The sequence below is a fragment of the Panthera onca genome, chromosome A1, assembly GCF_046562875.1.
Source record: "Panthera onca isolate mPanOnc1 chromosome A1, mPanOnc1 haplotype 2, whole genome shotgun sequence".
NCBI classification, from domain to species: domain Eukaryota; kingdom Metazoa; phylum Chordata; class Mammalia; order Carnivora; family Felidae; genus Panthera; species Panthera onca.
The window spans coordinates 156,751,032-156,773,272 of record NC_138339.1 but is presented as its reverse complement, the minus strand read 5'-3'; the positions used below and the strand labels follow the sequence as shown (position 1 = coordinate 156,773,272).

The 22,241-nt window shown below is 40.5% G+C and overlaps 1 protein-coding gene across 1 annotated transcript in view; it reads right to left on the bottom strand.

The window, feature by feature from the left end:
• LOC145715479 (ankyrin repeat domain-containing protein 26-like) overlaps positions 1–22,241 on the bottom strand; it is an 89,115-nt gene that overhangs the window by 43,182 nt on the left and 23,692 nt on the right. The window contains exons 7-10 of the mRNA XM_081795673.1: positions 18,680–18,752; positions 10,362–10,452; positions 6,445–6,481; positions 994–1,066 (exon numbers count right to left, since the gene is read on the bottom strand). Of these exons, the coding sequence (XP_081651799.1) occupies positions 994–1,066; positions 6,445–6,481; positions 10,362–10,452; positions 18,680–18,752 (274 nt within the window). The remainder of the gene's footprint in view (positions 1–993; positions 1,067–6,444; positions 6,482–10,361; positions 10,453–18,679; positions 18,753–22,241) is intronic.

Genomic DNA, 22,241 nt, shown 5'->3' with positions numbered 1-22,241 from the left:
TAAATTCACATATTTAATTGTGATATATCAGGCGCATTTTGTTACTTTTCCAACTCCATTCTACGGAATTCCATTTCCCTACTCATTTATTCACATTCAAAAACTATGACATTGTTTCTTCCAAGCAAGACTTTATTCTAGGAGCTCCAGGAGTCAAACAACTGTGTTTCCTAACCTGCAGTAGCTTATGATTTAGGGGCTTTGAAATGAATATTTAAATAAGTATCAGATGTCTGAAACTTTAAATTTTAGAATCTGACACAAGGACTAGGAGGAGATAGTTTTCAAAGCTAGAATAGGAAAGATTTCTGAAATTAGAAATTTGACAACTTGGCTATGAAGAGCCTCTGCTCATAGAGCTACTCTTTTCAGCAAAATACTATTCTTCGGGGAGATGCACCATTTTACCTTACTCTTCATGGAGTTATTTCAAAACTACAGGGGAACACTTTTGTAACGTAAATGTTGAGAAATAATGTAAACACCTAAATTTCTACATTTTCTAATATGATTTTAGTCTAAATGTAGAACAAAGGATAGAGCCAAAGGAAAATCCTGTATCTCACCAAAATTAAACTTCCCTGGGGCAGGGGGCAACCTACAATAGATACTTGGACCCAATCAGGTTTCATTTAGGCATGAGTATTATCAGTCATGTTACTATCACAGTAAGAATCCTTATCCTTAACCAAATGTCACATTTCCTCCAGTATGGGAAAGCTTTTCCTAATATAATTTGATGGTCATTATATATTTTCCAGCCCATTCTTTTATCAGCCTCCACCTGTAGGATTTACCAAAGTACAACAAAAGAAAAGAAAACACAGCAAAACATTCAACGCATCAGGTATCTGTAAAGTGGTTTTTTTCTTGCTAACTTTCCATGACACACATAAAATGATGATACACAGGCTCCTCTTAAATTGTCAGAGTAAATAAGGGAGAAAACTCAATTCAGAGCAGGAAAGTGAGTTTCCCAGGAGAGTACTTTACCTTGGTACCAAAATGTAAGACTTGGCTAGATGATGTAGGCCATGAATCATCAGGACCAGGTTTGTCAGAAAGCCTTTAGAGCAAAAATATACAACAAAAACATGTTCATTTATTTTAAAAGAAAATTTAAAAAGTTAAGTGAAAGGTCACCTATCTGTGTATTAAATCACGATTCTTGGTATCATTAAAAGTTGGCCTCTGGTTTTTTCATTAAGTTTTATTTTAATTCCAGTAATAATAGCATCAAGTGTTATATTAGTTTATTAATATAGTGATTCACCAACTCCATACTCACCCCGTGCTCATCATGACAAGGGCACTCTTTCATCCCCATCACCTCTTTCAGCCGTTACACCACTAACCTCCTCTCTGGGAACCATCTGTTTGTTCTCGGCAGTTAAGAGCCTATTTCTTGATTTGTCTCTCCCTTTTTTTTTCTCCCTTTGCTCATTTCTTGTTTCTTAAGTGCTCATGATTAGCATCACATGGTATTTGTCTTTCCCTGATTTTCCTTAACATACTACTCTCAGTCTCCATCCAGGGCATTGAAATGGCAAGATTTCATTGTTTCATGGTTGAGTAATATTCCACTGTGTGTGTGTGTGTGTGTGTGTGTGTGTGTGTGTGTGTATACATATCCACACATATACATACATATAGGACTTCTCCTTCGTTCACTCATTTGTCCATGGACGCTTGCACTGGCTATTGGAAATAATGCTGCAATAAACACAGAGGTGCATGTGTCCCATGGAATTCGTGTTTTTGTATTATCTTGGGTAGTATCCAGTAGTTACTGGATCATAGGAGAGTTCTGTTATTAATTTTTTGAGAAACCTCCATACTGTTTTCCACAGGGGCCGCATTTGCATTTTCACCAACAGTGCGAGAGGTTTCCTTTGTCTCCACATCCTCGCAACACTTGCTTCTTGTGTCTTGGAGTGTAGTCATTCTGACAGGTGTGATGTGATATCTCGTTGTTCTTTTGGGGAGCATTTTTTCATGTGTCTGTTGACCAAATGTATATTGTCTTTGGAAAAATGTCTGGTTATGTCTTCTGCTCATTTTTAAACTGGGCTTTTTTGGAGGGGAGGATACTTACTCGTATCAATTTTTTATCGTTTCTGGATACTAACCCTTTACTGGATTTGCAAAACATTTGCAAATATGTTCTCCCATCCCAGAAGATGCCTTTTAGTTTTGATGGTTTCCTTCACTTTGCAAAAGCTTTGTAGGTTAATGTAGTCCCCATAGTTTATTCTTGCTTTATTTCCCTTGGCTCAGGAGAAATAACTAGTAAAATGTTGCTACAGCCAAAGTCAGAGAAATGACGGCCTGTGCTCTCTTCAAGGATTTTTTTTTTTTTTTATGGTTTCAAGTCTCACACGTAGGTCTGTAATTCATTTTGAGGTTATTTGTGTGTATGGTACAGAAATTGGCCCAGGTTCATTCTTTGGAATGTGGCTTGTCCGATTTACCCAACACCATTTGGTGAAGAGACTGCCTTTTGCCCACTGGATAGTCTTTCCTGTTTGTGGAAGATGAACTGACCATACACTGGTGGATTTATGTCTGGGTTTGCGGTTCTAGTCCACTGAGCTAGGAGGCTATTTTGTACGCCAGTACCCACCATACTGTTTGGATTACTACAGCTTTGGAATACAACTTGAAAGCTGAGATTGCAATACCTCCAGTTTTCCTCTTTTGCAATACTGCTTTGGCCATTCAAGGTCTTTTGTGGTTCTATACAACGTTTAGGATTGTTTGTCTAGCTCTGTGACAAATGCTGTTGGTATGCTGACAGGGATTGCATGACATCTGTAGATGGCTTTGGGTAGTGTAGACACTTTAAAAATATGTATTCTTCCCATCTGTGAGCATCGGATGTCTTTCTCTTTCTTTCCGTCACCTTCAATTTCTTTCATCAGTGTTTTACGGTTTCCAGAGTACAGGTCTTTCACAATTTGGACCCTGTTTTAAAAAAGCTTTCAGTTCTCTATTTTGCCTCGACCTCTCCTAACCTGTGAAATCTCCAGGAAAGACCCAGTCTGAGTTTCCATAACCAAATGTGACAGGCAGGGAATGCTCTGAAATGGTTCAAAATTAAATGTATAAACGTTACCACAATGACTTCTCACCTCACATCTGTCAGAATGGCTCAGTTTCAACACACAGGAAACAACAAGGGTTGCTCAGGGTGTGGAGAAAAAACAACAATGTGCACCGGTCATGGGATGTAAATTGATATCGCCACAGTGAAAGCCAGTATGGAGGGGCCTCAACAAATTAAAAACACAGATACCATAGGATCCAGTGATTCCACTACTGGGTACTTATTTACCCAAGGGAATAGGAAATACTAATTTGAAAAGATATATGCACCCCTATCTTTATTATAGCATTGTTTACAATAGACAAGATATGGAAGCAACCCAAGTGTCCACCAATACATGAAGAGACCACACACACACAAGCACATACACACACACAGACACACACACACACACACACACACACACACACACACACACACACAATGGAATATTACGCCACTATAAAAGAGAATGAGATCTTGCCATCAGCAACATGATGGATATACCTAGATGGTTTGAGGCTAAGTGAAATAAGTCAGACAGAAAAAGACAAATCCTATATGATTTCACTTCTGTGTAGAATCTAAAAGGGGGAATAAATGAACAAACAGAGCAAAAGCAGAAACAGACCCATAAATGCAGAGATTTGACTCTTGCCAGAAGGGAGGGGAGGTGGGGGGATGGACAAAATGGGTGAAGGGGAGAGGGAAGTTCAGGGTTCCAGTTATAGAATGAATAAATCACAAGGCTCAAAGGTACAGCATAGGGAATCTAGTCAGTGGTATCGTAATAGCATCATACATTAACAGATGGGAGCTACGCTTATGGCGATCAGGGTGAAACATCTAGAGTTGTTGCATCACATATTACCTTGGGTGTCAGGTAGATCTCCGTTTAAGGAAACATATCAAAGTTTAGGTTTCTATGTTATGAGTGGTAGGACTAACTAGAGGTTGAAAGATTCAGAGTTCCCAAGGCCAACTTTGTTCCCACACTGGTCTTGCCTTATTTAGGTCCATAATAACTAGCAAGACATTCCAAGCCTTCAGGGGCATTCTGCTACCCAAGGAGAGAGACTGCGATCAAAATGGTCCTGGTCGTTGTGCCTCTATTTCTCTATACACTGTCTGAATATTTTCTTCCCTATGAGCTCCCTACATCACTCCTACATCACTCTTCGGCACGGTTCTGTGGCATTCCCCACCCTTTCAATCTTTAGCCTATGAAGCCATACACTCCTACAACAAGGATGGGCTCAAGTGACCGAGGGTAGGAGCCATGTCCTGCTCCTGGAGAACAAGCGAATTGGGAGTCTCAGTCATCCACACAGTCACCTCAACATAGGCATGTTATCACCGATCCAGATGAAGCTCCCTTACTGATTTGACAAGTCAGTCCTACCCCTGCCCAGCCCTACAAGTACATGGGAAGGGCATCACAGATTTAGGAAAAGAGGTGGAGTGAGGAGACAGCTTGCCTTGGGCCATACATCTCTGATGTTCGGAATCTCCACCACCCACCCCCAATTCCTTGAGAGGATCTAAGCCATCCTCCCTCAGTTGGGGTGGAAGTAGGGGATATCTTATTTCTATTTGCTGTAAACAGACTCTTCCCAGCAGCTCAAATGATTTTTAATCTCTCTCATCAGAAAATCTGAGGTATGCTCGCACCCTCAATGAAACCAACACACACAAAAGCAGAAACCTGGTCACGACCCTCTTGAACACTCTATTTGAATATGCCTTTCTAAACAACTCCCCGAATCCTGGGTCCTTCATTCCTGTCATTCACCTTTATCTCACTTGGCATAAACCCCCATATTCTGACATCTTTTCTCAATCTCTGATTCCTAACCAACTCAGTGTTGTTCTCCTTGAAACCTGGTCTCCTCTGCTAATTCGATTCTTACCCTCCTTCATTGTATTCATTAGACCCACTCCCCAGCTTTCTATTATTAAAACAGTTGCCTCCAAGATGAAGACAAAAAAGAAGGAAGAAAGGAAAGAAAGAAAGAAAACCAGAATTTAAATCTCATTTCTGTCACTTATCATATCCAAATAGGTCACTTCAATCTCTTTTGAGTTTCAAATTCTCCAGGGAAACAACCATTGGGCAAGGAGGTGAAACATAGGTTGACGTACCAGAGGGTGTTTTGAGGAATTAACCTCTGAGGTTCCCTAAATCTTGAGACTCTAAGTGCTTTTGATTTGGCCTCTGGAAAAATGGAGAGTCCTTAGCTGGCAGAAGTGGGAAAATTATTGGAAAAAAAAAAAAAAAGAAAGAAATACCAAGGAAACCAGAGAAGAAAGTCAAAAGGCAAAAACACAGTACAAAAAAGTCATGGGGGGAAAAAAACCTCCAAAAAAAACCAAAAAGCTTCCTAGAACTAGACAAGGGTACTAGCCCAAAGGGAAACCAGCCGGGGAACTTAGGCAACAGAGAATCATATAGCAATATCCTCGAAATAGAGGCTGAATTTAATTAATGTAACATGGTCTACAACTAGATATCCTTCCCTTACAGAAAACTCATTTGTCTCAAGAAGAGGGGATACCACTACATCTAAGGAGCTGCCTGACGACATCTTGCTTATTATGTAAAAGCCTTGACACCATGGCCATAGCTGGCATCCACCCTAAAATCTCAGACGGTAAAAACAAGGGACTAGTTACCACTGCACTAATGACTTTTGTTAGCACTAGTGGTCAAATATATGAGGCCCAATGCTTGGACTAATCTGGGTTCTTAAGAAAACCCTAAATTCGGGTTCCGACACCATTACCTTTGACATTCTGAGTTGATCTGCCCTAGGATCTGTATCTTCATCTCAGTGCTGCTGAGGAACCAGAGAATGGATGTGGAAGCTTCACGGGCTGATGGGCAAAGCCCAACAGCTACCCATTAACTATGGAATCATGGTCGAGTCTTCAACCTCCCTGAACCACAGTTGTGAAAGTAATAAAAAGTAGGCTACAATAACACAGCTACTTTGCAAAGCTATACAATGACTATATAACTGAACAGATGTTACCCATAGGATATAGTGTCTAGTCCAGGGTAGAACACGCAACAACTGCTTTTGTTCTCTGCGTTCCCTTAGGAGACACATAATTTTCAATTCATTCATTCCCTTTCCTTTCCTTTCATTATCCGTTTCATTTCATTTCATTCCTTTATACTTTGAGAGTGAGTGCACACAGAAATCGGGAAAGATATCCCAAGGAGGCTGTCAGCGCAAAACCCGACATGGGGCTTGAACTCACAAACCTGAGTTGAAATCAAGAGTCACACCCTTAACCGACTGAGCCACCCGGGTACCCCAGCAAATGTCATTTTTACAAATCCATAAAAATCCTACCTGGTTACAGAGTCTCCCTCAGCCTTCTCATCTGATCCTAAAGAAGAAAGCAAAATACATGTTAAATCAACAATCGAAAAATAGAGGAAATTACAAGTGTACGGCTTATGATTTGTTAAAAAGTATTGCTTTGGGACCACAGCTGGAAACCACACTACACTGAATGGTAATTATACCATTCGTAGGCTTAAAGCACTAAGAAATCTTACTTTCTCCTCTATATTGACCAAAAGCAAGAATGGGTTTTATCAGAATTTGACAGCTACAGGTGAACTGATGTTTACAATGGCCATCACTGACCGACTCTATGGCACTGGAGGAAACTGGTATCGTTAGGAGAATGATTATCATGAGCTGACAATGTCAGACTGAAACTAGCATGATTTTTCTGGACTTCCACTACTAGAGGAGTTGAAAGAGAGTACCTTTAGTTTGCTGTAACACGGCAGAACTTCCCCAGCTCTTCAGCAGACACTCTTCAGTTTTAGGAGGAAACACCCCCTCACAAAGTGTGCTCTATAGCTACTGTACTTTGCAGCATGGCCAAACCATAGCAAGCAGACGCTCCGTGGCCTTATTTCCAATGGCAAGGTAACAAGGAAAGATTTGGCATTCCAGTTTGATAAAGTTCTAACCTCTGGAGACTGTCTCCTTCCATTGCTAGAGAGTCTATCTAGACCCACCGCACATCACAGAGGAGGAGGATCCCAATGTGAGTGCTGTGTAGTGGTTCATGATGTCATTTTTCTCAACCCTCCCCATTAGGTGACACACATCTAGAGAAATCATACTTTTTTTCATGGAAGGCAGAGGTCATCAGATCCTCTACTGATGAGCAACTAAACAAAACAAAGGGCAAAGAATATCTTGAACGCCTACATTCAATTACCAGGATATTTTCACTTTCTAAACATTCAAAGACATCCACTCTATGATTCTAACTATATGACACCTGGAAAGAGCAAGGCTATGGAGCTAAGGGTTGGGGTCAATGTAGGGAGAAACGGGCACAGCACAGAGGACTTTTAAGGCAGTGGAACTCTTTCACACGATACCACAAAGGTGGACTCACATCATTACACATTTGTTAAAACTCATAGAATGTATAACACCAAGGCTGAACGTTAATGCAAATTAGAGACTTGGTCTCAAAATGAAGAGTCCGTGTCCATAGAAAATGCACCACTGTTGTCAGGGTGCCTGGGTGGCTCAGTTGGTTCAGCGTCCAACTCTGGATGTGAGCTCAGGTCATGATCTCACCGTTCATGGGATCAAGTCCTGCATCAGGCTCTGTGCTGACAGCACAGGATTTTTCCCCCCTCTCCCTCTGCCCCTTGGCTGCTCACACGCATGCATGCTCTCTCGCTCAAAACTAAACCAAGGAACTGAAAAAAAATAATCCTACTAAAAACGGACCACTGTCGTGCAAGATGTTAACAACAGGGGAGGCTAGGCGTGTACGGGAGCATGGTATGGTATATGCAGACTCTCTGTACTTCCTATTATATTTTGCTGTGAACTTAAAACTGATGAAAAAATCAGGCTTATTAAATGTATGAAACAACAAAAGCAACAAAATATGGTATCCATTGTAGCTACTCTTAGCATATACTAACTCACGATACAGTCCTCTTGAACATTAAAATAGAGATCAAAGTAACACAAAAGGGGTACTGTCTCCCATTTGGAAGTATATGAAAATACATAAACAAAACACAAAAATACAACAGTTATTTGTATACGTAGGCAAGAAAACAATTGATGAATATGACCCAAAATCTTATACCTATAAACAGGGGTTCAGCACCATAGGAATCACACCTGGGTTTTCCATATAATTAAGAGATTTTCATTCTCATTTTAAATCAAAAATCATCATGTTGATCATACCTAAGAATCATAATGAAAGCTTAATCCCATAAAAAAAGATTATAATGACCTAATATGGCCCTCCCTAGTAATTTTTGTACAAATACCCACTTCATATGGATGATGAAACTGAAAGCAGTACCATGGTAACCATCATGTTACTTGCTAGTAAAATAAAATTTGAAGACACCACCAAAAATGACGTCAGGGCTATAATTCCTATGCAGAACAGATTTCATCCAGCAGGCCAAAGATGGCTACCCTCAGAACATCCTACTTGAATGACTGGCCCTTGGTGGTTCCCTGGGATCTTGGATTTAAGGAGGGTTCCCACCATTCCCTAGCTGCTTAAGAGTGGTTCACTGTGCCTAAGTGCTGGTACAATCAATGTGCTTAAGGCTGTACACTTGATTTCCTTGGTGGAAACCTGGAATTTTGGGACATGCTAAGGAGAAGATGCCTATGTGGTTAGCATTTGATGAAAACCTCGGGCACTGAGTATCCATAAGCCTCGTACTGGCAGGCAACATTTCACTTGTGCTGTCCTAATTTCATGCTGGAGGAATTTAGCACATCCTGCTAACTCCATAGAGAAAGGATTCCTGGAAGCCTGCGCTTGGTTTCCTCTGGCCTTCACCCCATGCACCATTGCTCGGTGCCGATTGGCCTTACTTGCCTGTCCCCATACCAATCCACACGCATGGCTACAACTATATGCTGAGTCCTGTGAGCTCTTCTAGTGAATAATCAAATCTGGGTGTCATTGGGATGCCTCTAACACAACTGCATTATATGAAATTGTATTATTTGGGTTGATGTCTTACACGTGGTTACAGTCAGAAGGTCATGTCACAGAATACCTTTCCTGGAATCTCTTTTCTTGGTATTGGCCTTGAAAATTCCTACATCCCTATAGATCCATTTGAAGAAAGGTTTAAAAGGAATAGATGAAATCATGATGTCAGAAATTGTGAAACAAGCAACAATCTTATTTTACTCCGAAAAAAAAAAAATAGACAGAGAGAGAGAGAGAGAGAGAGAGAGAGAGAGAGAGAGCGAACCCTGGTGATTGCCCCTATGTTCTACCATATAAAAGTTCTCTGAAATATGAAAAATCAGTTAATTTTCTCCAACTAACTAGGACTTAGTCCATTTTTCTGGCAGATAGGAATCAAAGAAGTACCAGGGATCATTCTACAACAATCAGAACTATCAGACAGAATATGAAAGCATACTACTGATTATAGTGTTTTTTTGTTTCTTTTCCTTATTTTCCTAGAACATTAAAAATATAGTTCACCTATTAAAGGCAGTTATTGCCAAAATAATCAAAAGTCACAAATACGGCATCCAAAATGTCAGATGAGTTATCTTGATGTCTCCCTATCTGACCCTCCTTCCAATTCTCTTATTTTGCCCTAATTGATTCTACCGTATGAAGTACCCCCATTTTATATGGCATTAACGTATATACATTTATCGCTGACTACAAATGCTTATGTTCATCCATGGTAGTTAGGACATATCTCTGCATCATCAGCTAGGTCAGTCCTTAATGTCTTGCCAACAGTGAGGATAACAGTAAGAGTGGGAACACTTGGGGATACGACTCTGACAAATTCTGGTACGAGAAGCTCACCTGATAGTGTTGGCTGCATTTCAAATCGTCTGCTATTCCCTCTAAAGTACTAGTGTATTTTACCACCTTCCAGTAGAAACACAATACACACCGGCTTACTTTCCTTCATTTACTCCCTGTAGTCTCGGCCATTCACATCATTCCCTCTTTGGCTCTTCTCTTCTTTCCTGAGGCTCCTTAGGCCTTCCAGTATCTTGAAAGGGAACTAGTCATTTAGCTCCTTTGGTGGCACTCTCAATTTAATCTGTTGCTGGCACCACATACGATATGCAACTTATCTCCTTTTCACATCTCTTTCTCTTTCCTATGCACTTAACAGGACGTTTTCTTTACATATTAGAATATATCAGTATTCCTGTTTTAAATCAACATTCTGTCAAATGACCTTTGCATAAAATACAGTTCTTACCTTCTACTTGTCCATTTAATATACTTTGCCCTTTCTGATCCACAGCTCCAGAGAAATGAGGAACATATTTGTTGGGCTTCTCAGACATACTCTGTTAAAAGTAGCATCAGTAATGAGTTGCGTGAAGACTGCATAAGCCTTTTCCAAGAAAATATCTGAATTTATGACTTAAATAACAATCAGACTTACAAATAAGAAAAACGTATTGAACACCAAAACCTTTAAATACCAAACCTCATATACGCTCTCTTGATTCAGCGTACCATTGAATCTTCATTTGGCTATGGACTCTCTAAACTGATCACGGAAGGCCAGAATAAGTACCTTCAAAGGCAGAAGCCTGACTTGTATGCAGATTTCAAAAAGGAACTAACAAAACACCTTCCTTTGCATTCCTGACCAAAATAAAAGGACATTTGAAATAAGTTTTGAAACAAATTCTTTAAAAGTGTACTTGCTATAAATGAAAACTACTTCTAATAAAATGGCAGACATTTGTTTCAGTGTCAATTCATACCTCACATGATCAGAAACTTTGGAGTATATCATGTTGAGTATCAACAAAACACTGTTGTAGCTGCTGCTTCGTTTAGGTAAACAAAGGCTTGACCTTTTTCTGGACGAAAGAAGGGTTGGATCGAATGGCAAAGTAGTAAGAAAAACTTTTCTTAAAATCATGGTGAACTAGTAGCAAAAAAATATGTAGATATAGGTATGGAACTCTTCAGAATGTGTAGTAAGCATTCAAACGGCAAGTATAAGAACATTTATGTCTTAGTCACCTAAAATGTGCCAAGCACTCATTTCACTATGCACCTTTTCGTTTTTACACACAACAATAATAATGATTATGATGGTGGAGTGGGTCTTCCTACTTCTTGGTCACTCTAAGACATTGGAGTAAAATGATGATCCGTGGTCCTCTCCGTCCAGAATGTCCCTCGCCACGGTCTACACGACTGGTCCTTCTCATCTTTCACTTGGCACCTTTTGCCACCCTCAGATCTTTTCTGACTACCAAAATTCCCACTCCCACTCTCATCGTCATCCTCACTGCAAATGCCCCCAATGTTCTCTCAACTAACATTGTCCATTTCCTATCGATGAAGCCTTTATAGTCACTTATAATGGATTGCTGTCGACTTACTTTTCTGCTCCGACCACAACAACCTAAACCCTCCCCTTGTACACTCAGTAGCTAACTGCTTGGTACGTACTCAGTATACAAGGACAAATTAATTAAGGTCAAAACATTTACACTAATCTCACTGAGTAGATCTCAAAAGTACCAAATCACTATACTGTTGACCCTTGAACAAAGCAAGGGTTACGGGCTCTGATGGCCATGCACTCGAAAATCCACAAATATCTTTTGAAACCTCAAAACCAAATCAAAAAAACCCAAAATTACTACTGAATTTCCTACTTTAAAAGCAATAACACTTAAAAATCAAAAAAGTATATATGTATTGAAAACCAGAACATTAAAGCAGAAGCGCTTGTATATGCTCTCTAGGTCTCATCTACCTTTTCGGCCTCATTTGGCCATTGACTCTGTAAACTGAGCATGGAAAGTCAGGGTTAGGATAACGGAATGCTGAGCTTACCAACAATAGACACAGTCGATTAATGCATGTTTTCCCTGTTATATGTATTACATACTGTATTCTTACACTATAAACTAAAGAAAAGGTTACTAAGAAAATCGTAAAAAAGGGGTGCTGGGTGGCACTGTCGGTTCAGGGTCAGGCTCTTGACTTTGGCTCAGGTCGTGACCTGAGTTCAACGCTGGCAGTGTGGAGCCTGATGAAGATTCTCTCTCTGCCCCCGTTTCCCTACTCACGTGCTCTGTCTTCTCTCTCTCTCACAAAATAAATAATTAAAAAAAAGAAAAACAAGACGAAAAAGAAAATCATAAGGAAGAGAAAATATGTTTACAGGATGGTAGTGTATTTATTGAAAAAAATCTGTATGTATGTGGACTCCCACAGTCCAAACCCATCTTGTTCAAGGGTCAAATGTATACCTATATGATGTCTCCACTAAGAGTTTACTGGAACTTATTATAGCCCCAAATGAGAAAATCAAAAACGCATTCTAACTTTGCCATTCTTTTCTGGACACTAGGGCCATTTTATTGGCCTTCGAACATCTTCCCATTGAAAACAAGCATTCTTGGGGGGCCTGGGTGACTTAGTCGATTAGGCACCCAACTTTGAAATTGCGAAAAGGAAAGTAAAAGGTGGAGGGAGGAGTTAAGATGGCAGGGGAGGGGATCAGAATTTCCCTTGTGCCTCAAACACAGCACTATTGAGGTCACAACACTTGCAATACCAGGAATACAGGAGGCAGAGGGACAGAAAAATCTCCACAGGTGCAAAGTGACAGCTTGGCGGGACAGAAGGGTGTGTATGCGAATTGGGAGAAATAAAATGGGCAGCACAGGCATGGAGTGGGGGAAGCCCTTTGGTGGAGAAACGAAAGGAAGGTAGAGAGAGAGGCTGTGGGAAGTGCATTTGGATATGAGAAAGCCTGTCCAGACCACAGACCAAGGAGAGATCCAGAGGGCCAGTTTCTACTTTGCAAAACAGCCTTAGAGGCTAAAAAACAGGATTTTCAAGGTTGCCAGACTTTCTCTAGACCAGAGCTACCACCTCCCATGCCTGGTAGGGAGGGAGCCGCCCCTAGGCTTGGTAGCAATCTCAGGGCTACACTGGGAGAGAACACCTTGAGTTTGGTGGAAAGGGGAGGTATTGCCTGCCCAAGGGAAAAAGACCGTGCAGGCACGAGCCAGAGGCCCTCTGTCCACTGGGCAGAGTGGCGCAACTCCACTACCAGGTCCGAGCAACGCGGGATCCTACAGGGTTTTGAATCCCAGCTCAGTGCTCAGGTGGCACAGGGGACTGTGCAGCAAGGCAAGCCGGCTCCCCAGGCTATTCCGTGAGGACAGCCTAAACAGTGAGTTTTGAGACACCTCGTGTGGGGAGGAGATATTGGGGTGTCGCCATTTCTCTCCCCATGACCAACATCGTGGGGCTTCAGGGAATGGACAGTGAGCCTCCGTGGAGGCAGGCCCATTACACCGAACCCTGGCTCTCTGTGCCTCGTAACTGCTTCTCTGTAGGAGTGAGACTGACACTGATGGGACCACACAGCCCCTCCTCTGGACCAGCACAGCCACCAGTCCCAGGCACCAATAGACAACTCTCCTCCAGTTTTCTATCTTAGTTTCTTTGTTTGTTTGTTTGTTTTCATTTGAGTTATTATTCTTTTGTCTTTCCTTTTCTTTTTTAATGTTTATTTCTCTATTTTGAGAGAGAGAGTGAGTGATCAAGCAGAAGAGATGCAGAGAGAGGGAGAGAGAGAGAATCCGAGCAGGATCCATGCTCTCACTGCAGAACCTGATGGGGGTTTCGAACCCACCAACAGCGACAACATGACATGAGCCAAATTCAAGAGTCGGACGCTTCAGCTACTGAGCCACCCAGGCGCCCATCTTTTCTTTCCTTTGCTTTCCCTTTCTTCTCTTTTCCCTTTTTTCTCTTTCTACTCTGCTCTTACTTCTTCTCTCTTTGGAAACAGCCTAGGAGTCTCGAGTTGACGTGGGTCAAAGCAAATTATATATCTACATATATCTATTTATCTTAATATATACCTATATATCTATATTTAGATATACCTAGATATAGATATAGATATAGATATAGATATAGATATAGATATAGATACAGATATATATTTTTTACTTTGTTCTTCTGTTCTGGTTCTTTGTTTGTTTGATTGCGCATTTTCTCTATAGTTTTCTAGATCACCTTCTTCATTTTCCTCCCTCTCTTTCTGGATTAAGCCCTATAGCTCCTTAGAGTCACTGCTTGGTCTTTTTTTCCATTCCAGTCATTTCTCTTTTTGTTTGGGCTAAGGATTCTTCACCACCTTCTTCTCCTTGTTTCCAGGATTACTTCAACAAACAAATCAAAGCCCATCAGGTGGAGGGCCCAAACCACCACTCCAAGTAGCGAGAACAGCAGCCAAAGACGCACCGAAAGAGTGCACACAACACACTCCAAAACACATTTGTTCAACTGCCAGGCCCTGGACAGTATAGGAGCTCTTTTTAATATAGTAGTACTCGCAGGTGTGGGACAGAGAACAAGCTATTCAAACACATAAAGGGCAGGAATCTAGCCAAAACGACGAAATGGAAGAATTCCGCTCAAAAAAAATTCCGGGAAGAAAGGACAGCCAGTGAAGTGCTCAAAAGAGACAGAAACAATATGTGTGAGCACATTTTAGGAATGACACTCATAAGACGCATAGTTGCGCTTGAAACCACGCATAGAAGACAGCAGACAATCTACTGCTTCAGAGATCAAGGACCTAAGGAATCGTCACGATGAACGCTGAAAATGAAATGGTGTAAAGGAGATACAAAGTAAACTAGATGCAGTGACAGCAAGGATGGGAGAAGCAGCAGACAGAATCGGTGAAACAGAAGATACAATTGTGGACAAAGATGAAGCAGAGAAAGGAAAGGAAGGAAATGACTAGATCACGAGGCAGGTACTAGAGACCTACGTGATTCGGTGAGATGAAATATTAGCCACATCCTAGGAGTCCCAGAAGAAGAAGAGTGAGAGAAAGGGGCAGAAGGTTTGTTTGAACAATGTATAGCTGGGAGCTTCCCTCATCTGGAGAAGGAAACGGTCATCCAAGTCCTGGCGGCACAGAGAATTCCTTTCCGAATCCACAAACCCAGGTCAACACCACGACATGCCATAGCAAAACTGGAAAACTACAAAGATAAGGAGAGGATTCTGAAAGCAGCTAGGGACAAACGGGTCTTATTCGACAAGGGAAGACACATAAGGGTAGCAGCAGACCTGTCCAAAGAAACTTGGCAGGGCAGAAGGGAGGGGTAGCAAACGGTCAGTGTGCTGAATGGGAACATATGCGGCGAAGAATCCCTTCCCCAGCAAGGCTGTCATTTAGAATAGAAAGAGAGAGAAAAGCTTTCCCAGACAAACAAAACCTAATGGAGTTCATGACCACGAAACCAGCCCTGCAGGAGATCCTAAGGGACGAGTCTGTGAGTGGAAAGCAGCAGAGACTACAAAGGACCAGAGGCCTCACCAAAAGCATGAAACCTTCAGATAACACAATGACACTAAATCCATATCTTTAACTAATCACTCTGAGTGTGAATGGACTCAATGCCCCAATCAAAAGACACCGGGAATCAGAATGGATAAAACACAAAACAAAACCAAACAACAAGATCCATCTATATGTTGTCAGCAAGACACTGATGTTAAACCCCAGGACACTTCCAGATTCAAAGTGAAGCTATGGGGAACCACCTATCATGCTACCAGAAGTCAAAAGAAAGCTGGAGTCGCCACACTTCCACCAGAAAGACTAGATTTTAAACCAGAGACTGTAGTAACAGATTCAGAAGGGCATTGGATCATAATTAAGGGGTCTATCCATCAAGAGGAGCTAACAATTGCAAATGTTTATGGCCCCAGAGTGAAACGCCCACACATATGAATCGATTAATCACAAACATGATTAAGTGTATACATACAAATACCATGATTGTAGACGACTTTAAGACTCCACTCATGGCAACAGGCGGGTCGTCAAGGCAGAAAATCAGTAAGGAAACACAGATCCAATGTGTCATTGGACCAGATGTATTCAGATATACATAGATATATATTGGCCTAATATATACATTTATATACATGGATATCAACACCGATATATTAAGATCTTTTCATCCAACAGCAGTAGAATGCACATTCTTCTTAAGTGCACATAGAACATTCTCCAATGTCTCCAAGTGACATCCTGGGTCACAAAACAGCCCTCCACAAATACAAAAGGACTGAGATCATACCTTGCATATTTTCAGATCACAGCAACGAGCACTTGCTCATTCTTTCTCTCTCTCCCTCCCTTCCCAAGAGAAATACAAACATTACAAAAACATTTAGCTCAGCTCCTTCCAAGAAAGAGAAAAACAAGAATAATAAACCTTGTGGGGCAATGAGTCCTGGATGGAAACCACACACAGACAGTAGAATTCCATAACCAATATGTTGACAATGGAGTTGACAGAAAGTGATGTACTAAAAGAACAGACACTAAAGAAATAGTTTCTACAAGGACAAATTAGGGTAGGGTAACCATTAAAAAAGAGCCTGGTGCGGGGAACACGTATGTGGCACAGTCAGTTCAGCATCCACCTTCAGCTCATGAGTCATGATCTCACGGTTTGTGGGTTTCAGCCCCACGTTGAGCTCTGTGTTGACAGCTCGGAGCCTGCAGCCTGCTTTGGATTCTGTGTCTGCCCCTAACCCGCTTGCACTCTGTGTCTCTCTCTGTCTCAAAAATAAATAAACTTTAAAAAACTTTTTAAAAATACCGTAAAAAGCATGGGGGTTGAAGAGGGAAAAAGGAAAAAAAAAAAAAAATAACATGTGACCAATCAATCAAGCATGAGCTTAAGACAAAAAAGAAAAGGAAAAATGTGAGCAAAGGAAGGTAAGTGGAAACAACATACATTTTTCAACAGGTACATAAGTAGGATTGGGAGTATACTATGAACAATAGTCTCTTTTAAACCTTTTAAAGATATATGTCTCTATATATGTGCATATATATATATATGTGTGTGTGTGTGTGTGCGTGTGTATGTATATATATATATATATATGTGTGTGTGTGTGTATAAGTGTAAATGTATATGTGTATATATGCATATATTATATATATCTCTATCTATATCTATCTAACTATATCTATATCTATCTATCTATCTATCTATCTATCTATACAATATTTACGTAAAAGAGAGGCTTTGATTCACAGTATATCTCTAATAATACTGACTCTTATCACTCTACAGTTATCTGGTTATAAATACTGGAAAGAAGAATTTAATTTTTTTCAGTATAAATAAATTGTTCAATTCCTGGCATCTATCGCTTCCGAAGGGCTAGAAATTATTACTAGACTAAGAAAAGAACAGAAAAAGAGAGGTTCCTAACACGTCAACATTCACTATGGAGAAAGAATTGGGAATGAGAATTCTAGGAAGAAATGGGAACCTTCAAAGGATGTATGTAATGGGACACAGATGGGGTTAAACAAACAAAGGCTGAGGACTTTTTCTCTGCAATTCTAAGCTCACAATGGGAGGATACTAAAAATATACTGTAACCTTCTTTCTTATGTAACTCCTGATTTCCTCAATAGAATTCATTTGCGTGTATACATGTTAAACACTAAAACGGAATATAAACTGAAGCCTGACTTTTTAAATTCACATATTTAATTGTGATATATCAGGCGCATTTTGTTACTTTTCCAACTCCATTCTACGGAATTCCATTTCCCTACTCATTTATTCACATTCAAAAACTATGACATTGTTTCTTCCAAGCAAGACTTTATTCTAGCAGCTCCAGGAGTCAAACAAGTGTGTTTCCTAACCTCCAGGAGCTTATCAAGATTTAGGGGCTTTGAAATGAATACTGAAATAAATATCACATGTCTGAAACTTTAAATTTTAGAATCTGACACAAGGACTAGGAGGAGATAGTTTTCAAAGCTAGAATAGGAAAGATTTCTGAAATTAGAAATTTGACAACTTGGCTATGAAGAGCCTCTGCTCATAGAGCTACTCTTTTCAGCAAAATACGTATTCTTCGGGGAGATGCACCATTTTACCTTACTCTTCATGGAGTTATTTCAAAACTACAGGGGAACACTTTTGTAACGTAAATGTTGAGAAATAATGTAAACACCTAAATTTCTACATTTTCTAATATGATTTTAGTCTAAATGTAGAACAAAGGATAGAGCCAAAGGAAAATCCTGTATCTCACCAAAATTAAACTTGCCCGGGGCGGGGGGGGGGGGCAACCTACAATAGATACTTGGACCCACTCAGGTTTCATTTAGGCATGAGTATTATCAGTCATGTTACTATCACAGTAAGAATCCTTATCCTTAAGCAATGTCATATTGCCTCCATTATGGAAAAGCTTTTCCCAATATAATTTGACGGTCATTATATATTTTCCAGCCCATTCTTTCATCAGCCTCCACCTGTAGGATTTACCAAAGTACAACAAAAGAAAACAAAAGAAAACATTCAATGCGTCATGTATCTGTAAAGTGGTTTGTTCTTGCTAACTTTCCATGACACACATAAAATGATGATACACAGGCTCCTCTTAAATTTTCAGAGTAAATAAGGGAGAAAACTCAATTCAGAGCAGGAAAGTGAGTTTCACAGGAGGGTACTTTACCTTGGTACCAAAATCTAAGTCTTGGCTAGCTGATGTAGACCATGAATCATCAGGAACAGGTGTGTCGGAAAGCCTTTAGAGCAAAAAAATACAACAAAAACATGTTCATTCATTTAAAAACAAAATTTTAAAAAGTTAAGGGAAAGGTCAAGTATCTGTTTATTCCACGAAGTTTCTTGGTATCATTAAAAGTTGTCCTCTGGTTTCCTCATGAAGTTTTATTTTAATTCCAGTAATAGCAACATCCAGAGTTATATTAGTTTAAGTTGTACAATATAGTGATTCACCAACTCCATACTCACCCCGTGCTCATCATGACAAGGGCACTCCTTCATCCCCATCATCTCTTTCATCCCTCCCACCACTCACCTCCTCTCCGCAACCATCCGTTCCTTCTCTGCAGTTAAGAGCCTATTTCTTGGTTTGTCTCCCCTTTTGTTTCCTCCCTTTGCTCGTTTGTTGTTTCTTAAGTGCTACATGAGTAAAATCATATGGCATTTGTCTTTCCCTGACTTTGCTTACCATACTACACTCAGGCTCCATCCAGGTGATTGCAAATGGCAAGATTTCATTGTTTTATGATTGAGTAATATTACAGTGTGTGTGTGTGTGTGTGTGTGTGTGTGTGTGTGTGTGTGTGTATGTGTATGGATATACATATACACACACACACACATACATCCATATAGGGCTTCTTCTTCGTTCACTCATCTGTCAATGGACGCTTGCGCTGGCTGTTGGAAATAATGCTGCAATAAACACAGGAGTGCGTGTGTCCCGTGGAATTCGTGTTTTTGTATTCTCTTGGGTAGTATCCAGTAGTGCAATTACTGGATCATAGGAGAGTTCTGTTTTTAATTTTTTGAGGAACCTCCATACTGTTTTCCACAGGGGCCGCACCCATTTGCATTTCCACCAACGGTGCAAGAGGTTTCCTTTGTCTCCACATCCTCGCAAACACTTGCTTCTTGTGTCTTGGAGTGTAGCCATTCTGACAGGTGTGACGTGGTATCTCGTTGTACTTTGGGGAGCATCTTTTCATGTGTCTGTTGACCATCTGTATGTTGTCTTTGGAAAAGTGTCTGGTGATGTCTACTGCTCATTTGTAAACTGGGCTTTTTTGGAGGGGGGTGATGTTGACATGTATCAATTTTTTAGACATTGTGGATACTAACCCTTTACTGGATTTGCAAAACATTTCCAAATTTGTTCTCCCTTCCAGAGGTTGCCTTTCAGTTTTGACGGTTTCCTTCCCTGTGCAAAAGCTTCGTAGGTTGGTATAGTCCCCATACTTTATTCTTGTTTTATTTCCCTTGGCTCAAGAGGCATAACTAGTAAAATGTTGCTACAGCCAAAGTCAGAGAAATGAGGGCCTGTGCTCTCTTCAAGGATTCTTTTTTGTTTGTTTGTTTGTTTGTTTTTTGTTTTTTATGGTTTCAGGACTCACACTTAGGTTTTTAATTCATTTTGAGTTTCTTTGTGTGTACGGTACAGAAATTGGTCCAGGTTCATTCTTTGGCATGTGACTTGTCCAGTTTTCCCAACACCATTTGGTGAAGAGACTGCCTTTTCCGCACTGGATAGTCTTTCCTGTTTGTGGAAGATGAACTGACCATACACTGGTGGATTTATGTCTGGGTTTGCGGTTCTAGTCCACTGAGCTAGGAGGCTATTTTGTACGCCAGTACCCACCATACTGTTTGGATTACTACAGCTTTGGAATACAACTTGAAAGCTGAGATTGCGATACCTCCAGGTTTCCTCGTTTTCAATATTGCTTTGGCCATTCAAGGTCTTTTGTGGTTCTATACAACGTTTAGGATTGTTTGTCTAGCTCTGTGACAAATGCTGTTGGTATGTTGACAGGGATTGCATGACATCTGTAGATGGCTTTGGGTAGTGTAGACACTTTAAAAATATGTATTCTTCCCATCTGTGAGCATCGGATGTCTTTCTCTTTCTTTCCGTCACCTTCAATTTCTTTCATCAGTGTTTTACGGTTTCCAGAGTACAGGTCTTTCACAATTTGGACCCTGTTTTAAAAAAGCTTTCAGTTCTCTATTTTGCCTCGACCTCTCCTAACCTGTGAAATCTCCAGGAAAGACCCAGTCTGAGTTTCCATAACCAAATGTGACAGGCAGGGAATGCTCTGAAATGGTTCAAAATTAAATGTATAAACGTTACCACAATGACTTCTCACCTCACATCTGTCAGAATGGCTCAGTTTCAACACACAGGAAACAACAAGGGTTGCTCAGGGTGTGGAGAAAAAACAACCCTTGTGCACCGGTCATGGGATGTAAATTGGTATCGCCACAGTGAAAGCCAGTATGGAGGGGCCTCAACAAATTAAAAACACAAATCCCATAGGATCCGGTGATTCCAGTACTGGGTATTTGATTTCTATTATTAAAATATTTGTCTGCAAGATGAAGACAAAAAACAAAGAAAGAAATGAAAGAAAAAAGAAGGAAAAGAACCCGAATTTAAATCTCATTTCTGTGACTTATCATATCCAACTAGGTCACTTCAATTTCTTTTCAGTTTCAAACTGTCCATGTAAGCAACCATTCGGCAAGGAGGTTAAACAGAGTTTGAATTACCAGAGGGTATTTTGATGAATTAATCTCTGAGGTTCCCTAAATCTTGAGACTCTAAGTACTTTTGATTTGGCCTCTGGAAAAATGGAGAGTCCTTAGCTGGCAGAAGGGGAAATATTAATGGAAAAAAAAAGAAATACCAAGAAACCCAGAGAAGAAAGTAAAAAGGCAAAAACACGGTACAGAAACGTCATGGGGAAAAAATCTCCCAAAAAAAGAAAAAGCTTCCTAGAACTAGTCAAGGGTACTAGCCCAAAGGGAAACCAGACTGGGAACTTAGGCAACAGAGAATCCTCGAAATATCCTAGCAATATCCTTGAGATAGAGACTGAATTTAATTAACGTAACATGGTCTACAACTAGATACCCTTCCCTTACGGAAAACTCATTTGTCTCAAGAAGAGGAGCTATCACCACATCTAAGGAGCTGCCTGACGACATCTTGCTTATTATGTAAAAGCTGTGACACCATGGCCATAGCTGACATCCACCCTAAAATCTCGGATGGTAAAAACAAGGGACTAGTTACCACGGCCTAATTATTTTGTTAGCACTAGTGCTCAAATACATATGGGCAAATGCTTGCGCTAACCTGGTTTCTTAAGAAAACACTAAATTAGAGTTCTGACATGATTAGCTTTGACATTCTGAGTTGATCTGCCCTAGGATCTGTATCTTCATCTCAGTGCTGCTGAGGAACCAGAGAATGGATGTGGAAGCTTCACGGGCTGATGGGCAAAGCCCCTCAGCTACCCATTAACTATGGAATCAGGGTCGAGTCATCAACCTCCCTGAACCACAGTTGCCAAACTAATAAAAAGTAGGCTACAACAACACAGCTATTTTGCAAAGCTATGCAATGCCTATATAACTTAAGAGATGTTATGCATAGGATATAATGTCTTGTCCAGGGTAGAACACGCAACAACTGCTTTTGTTCTCTGCGTTCCCTTAGGAAACAC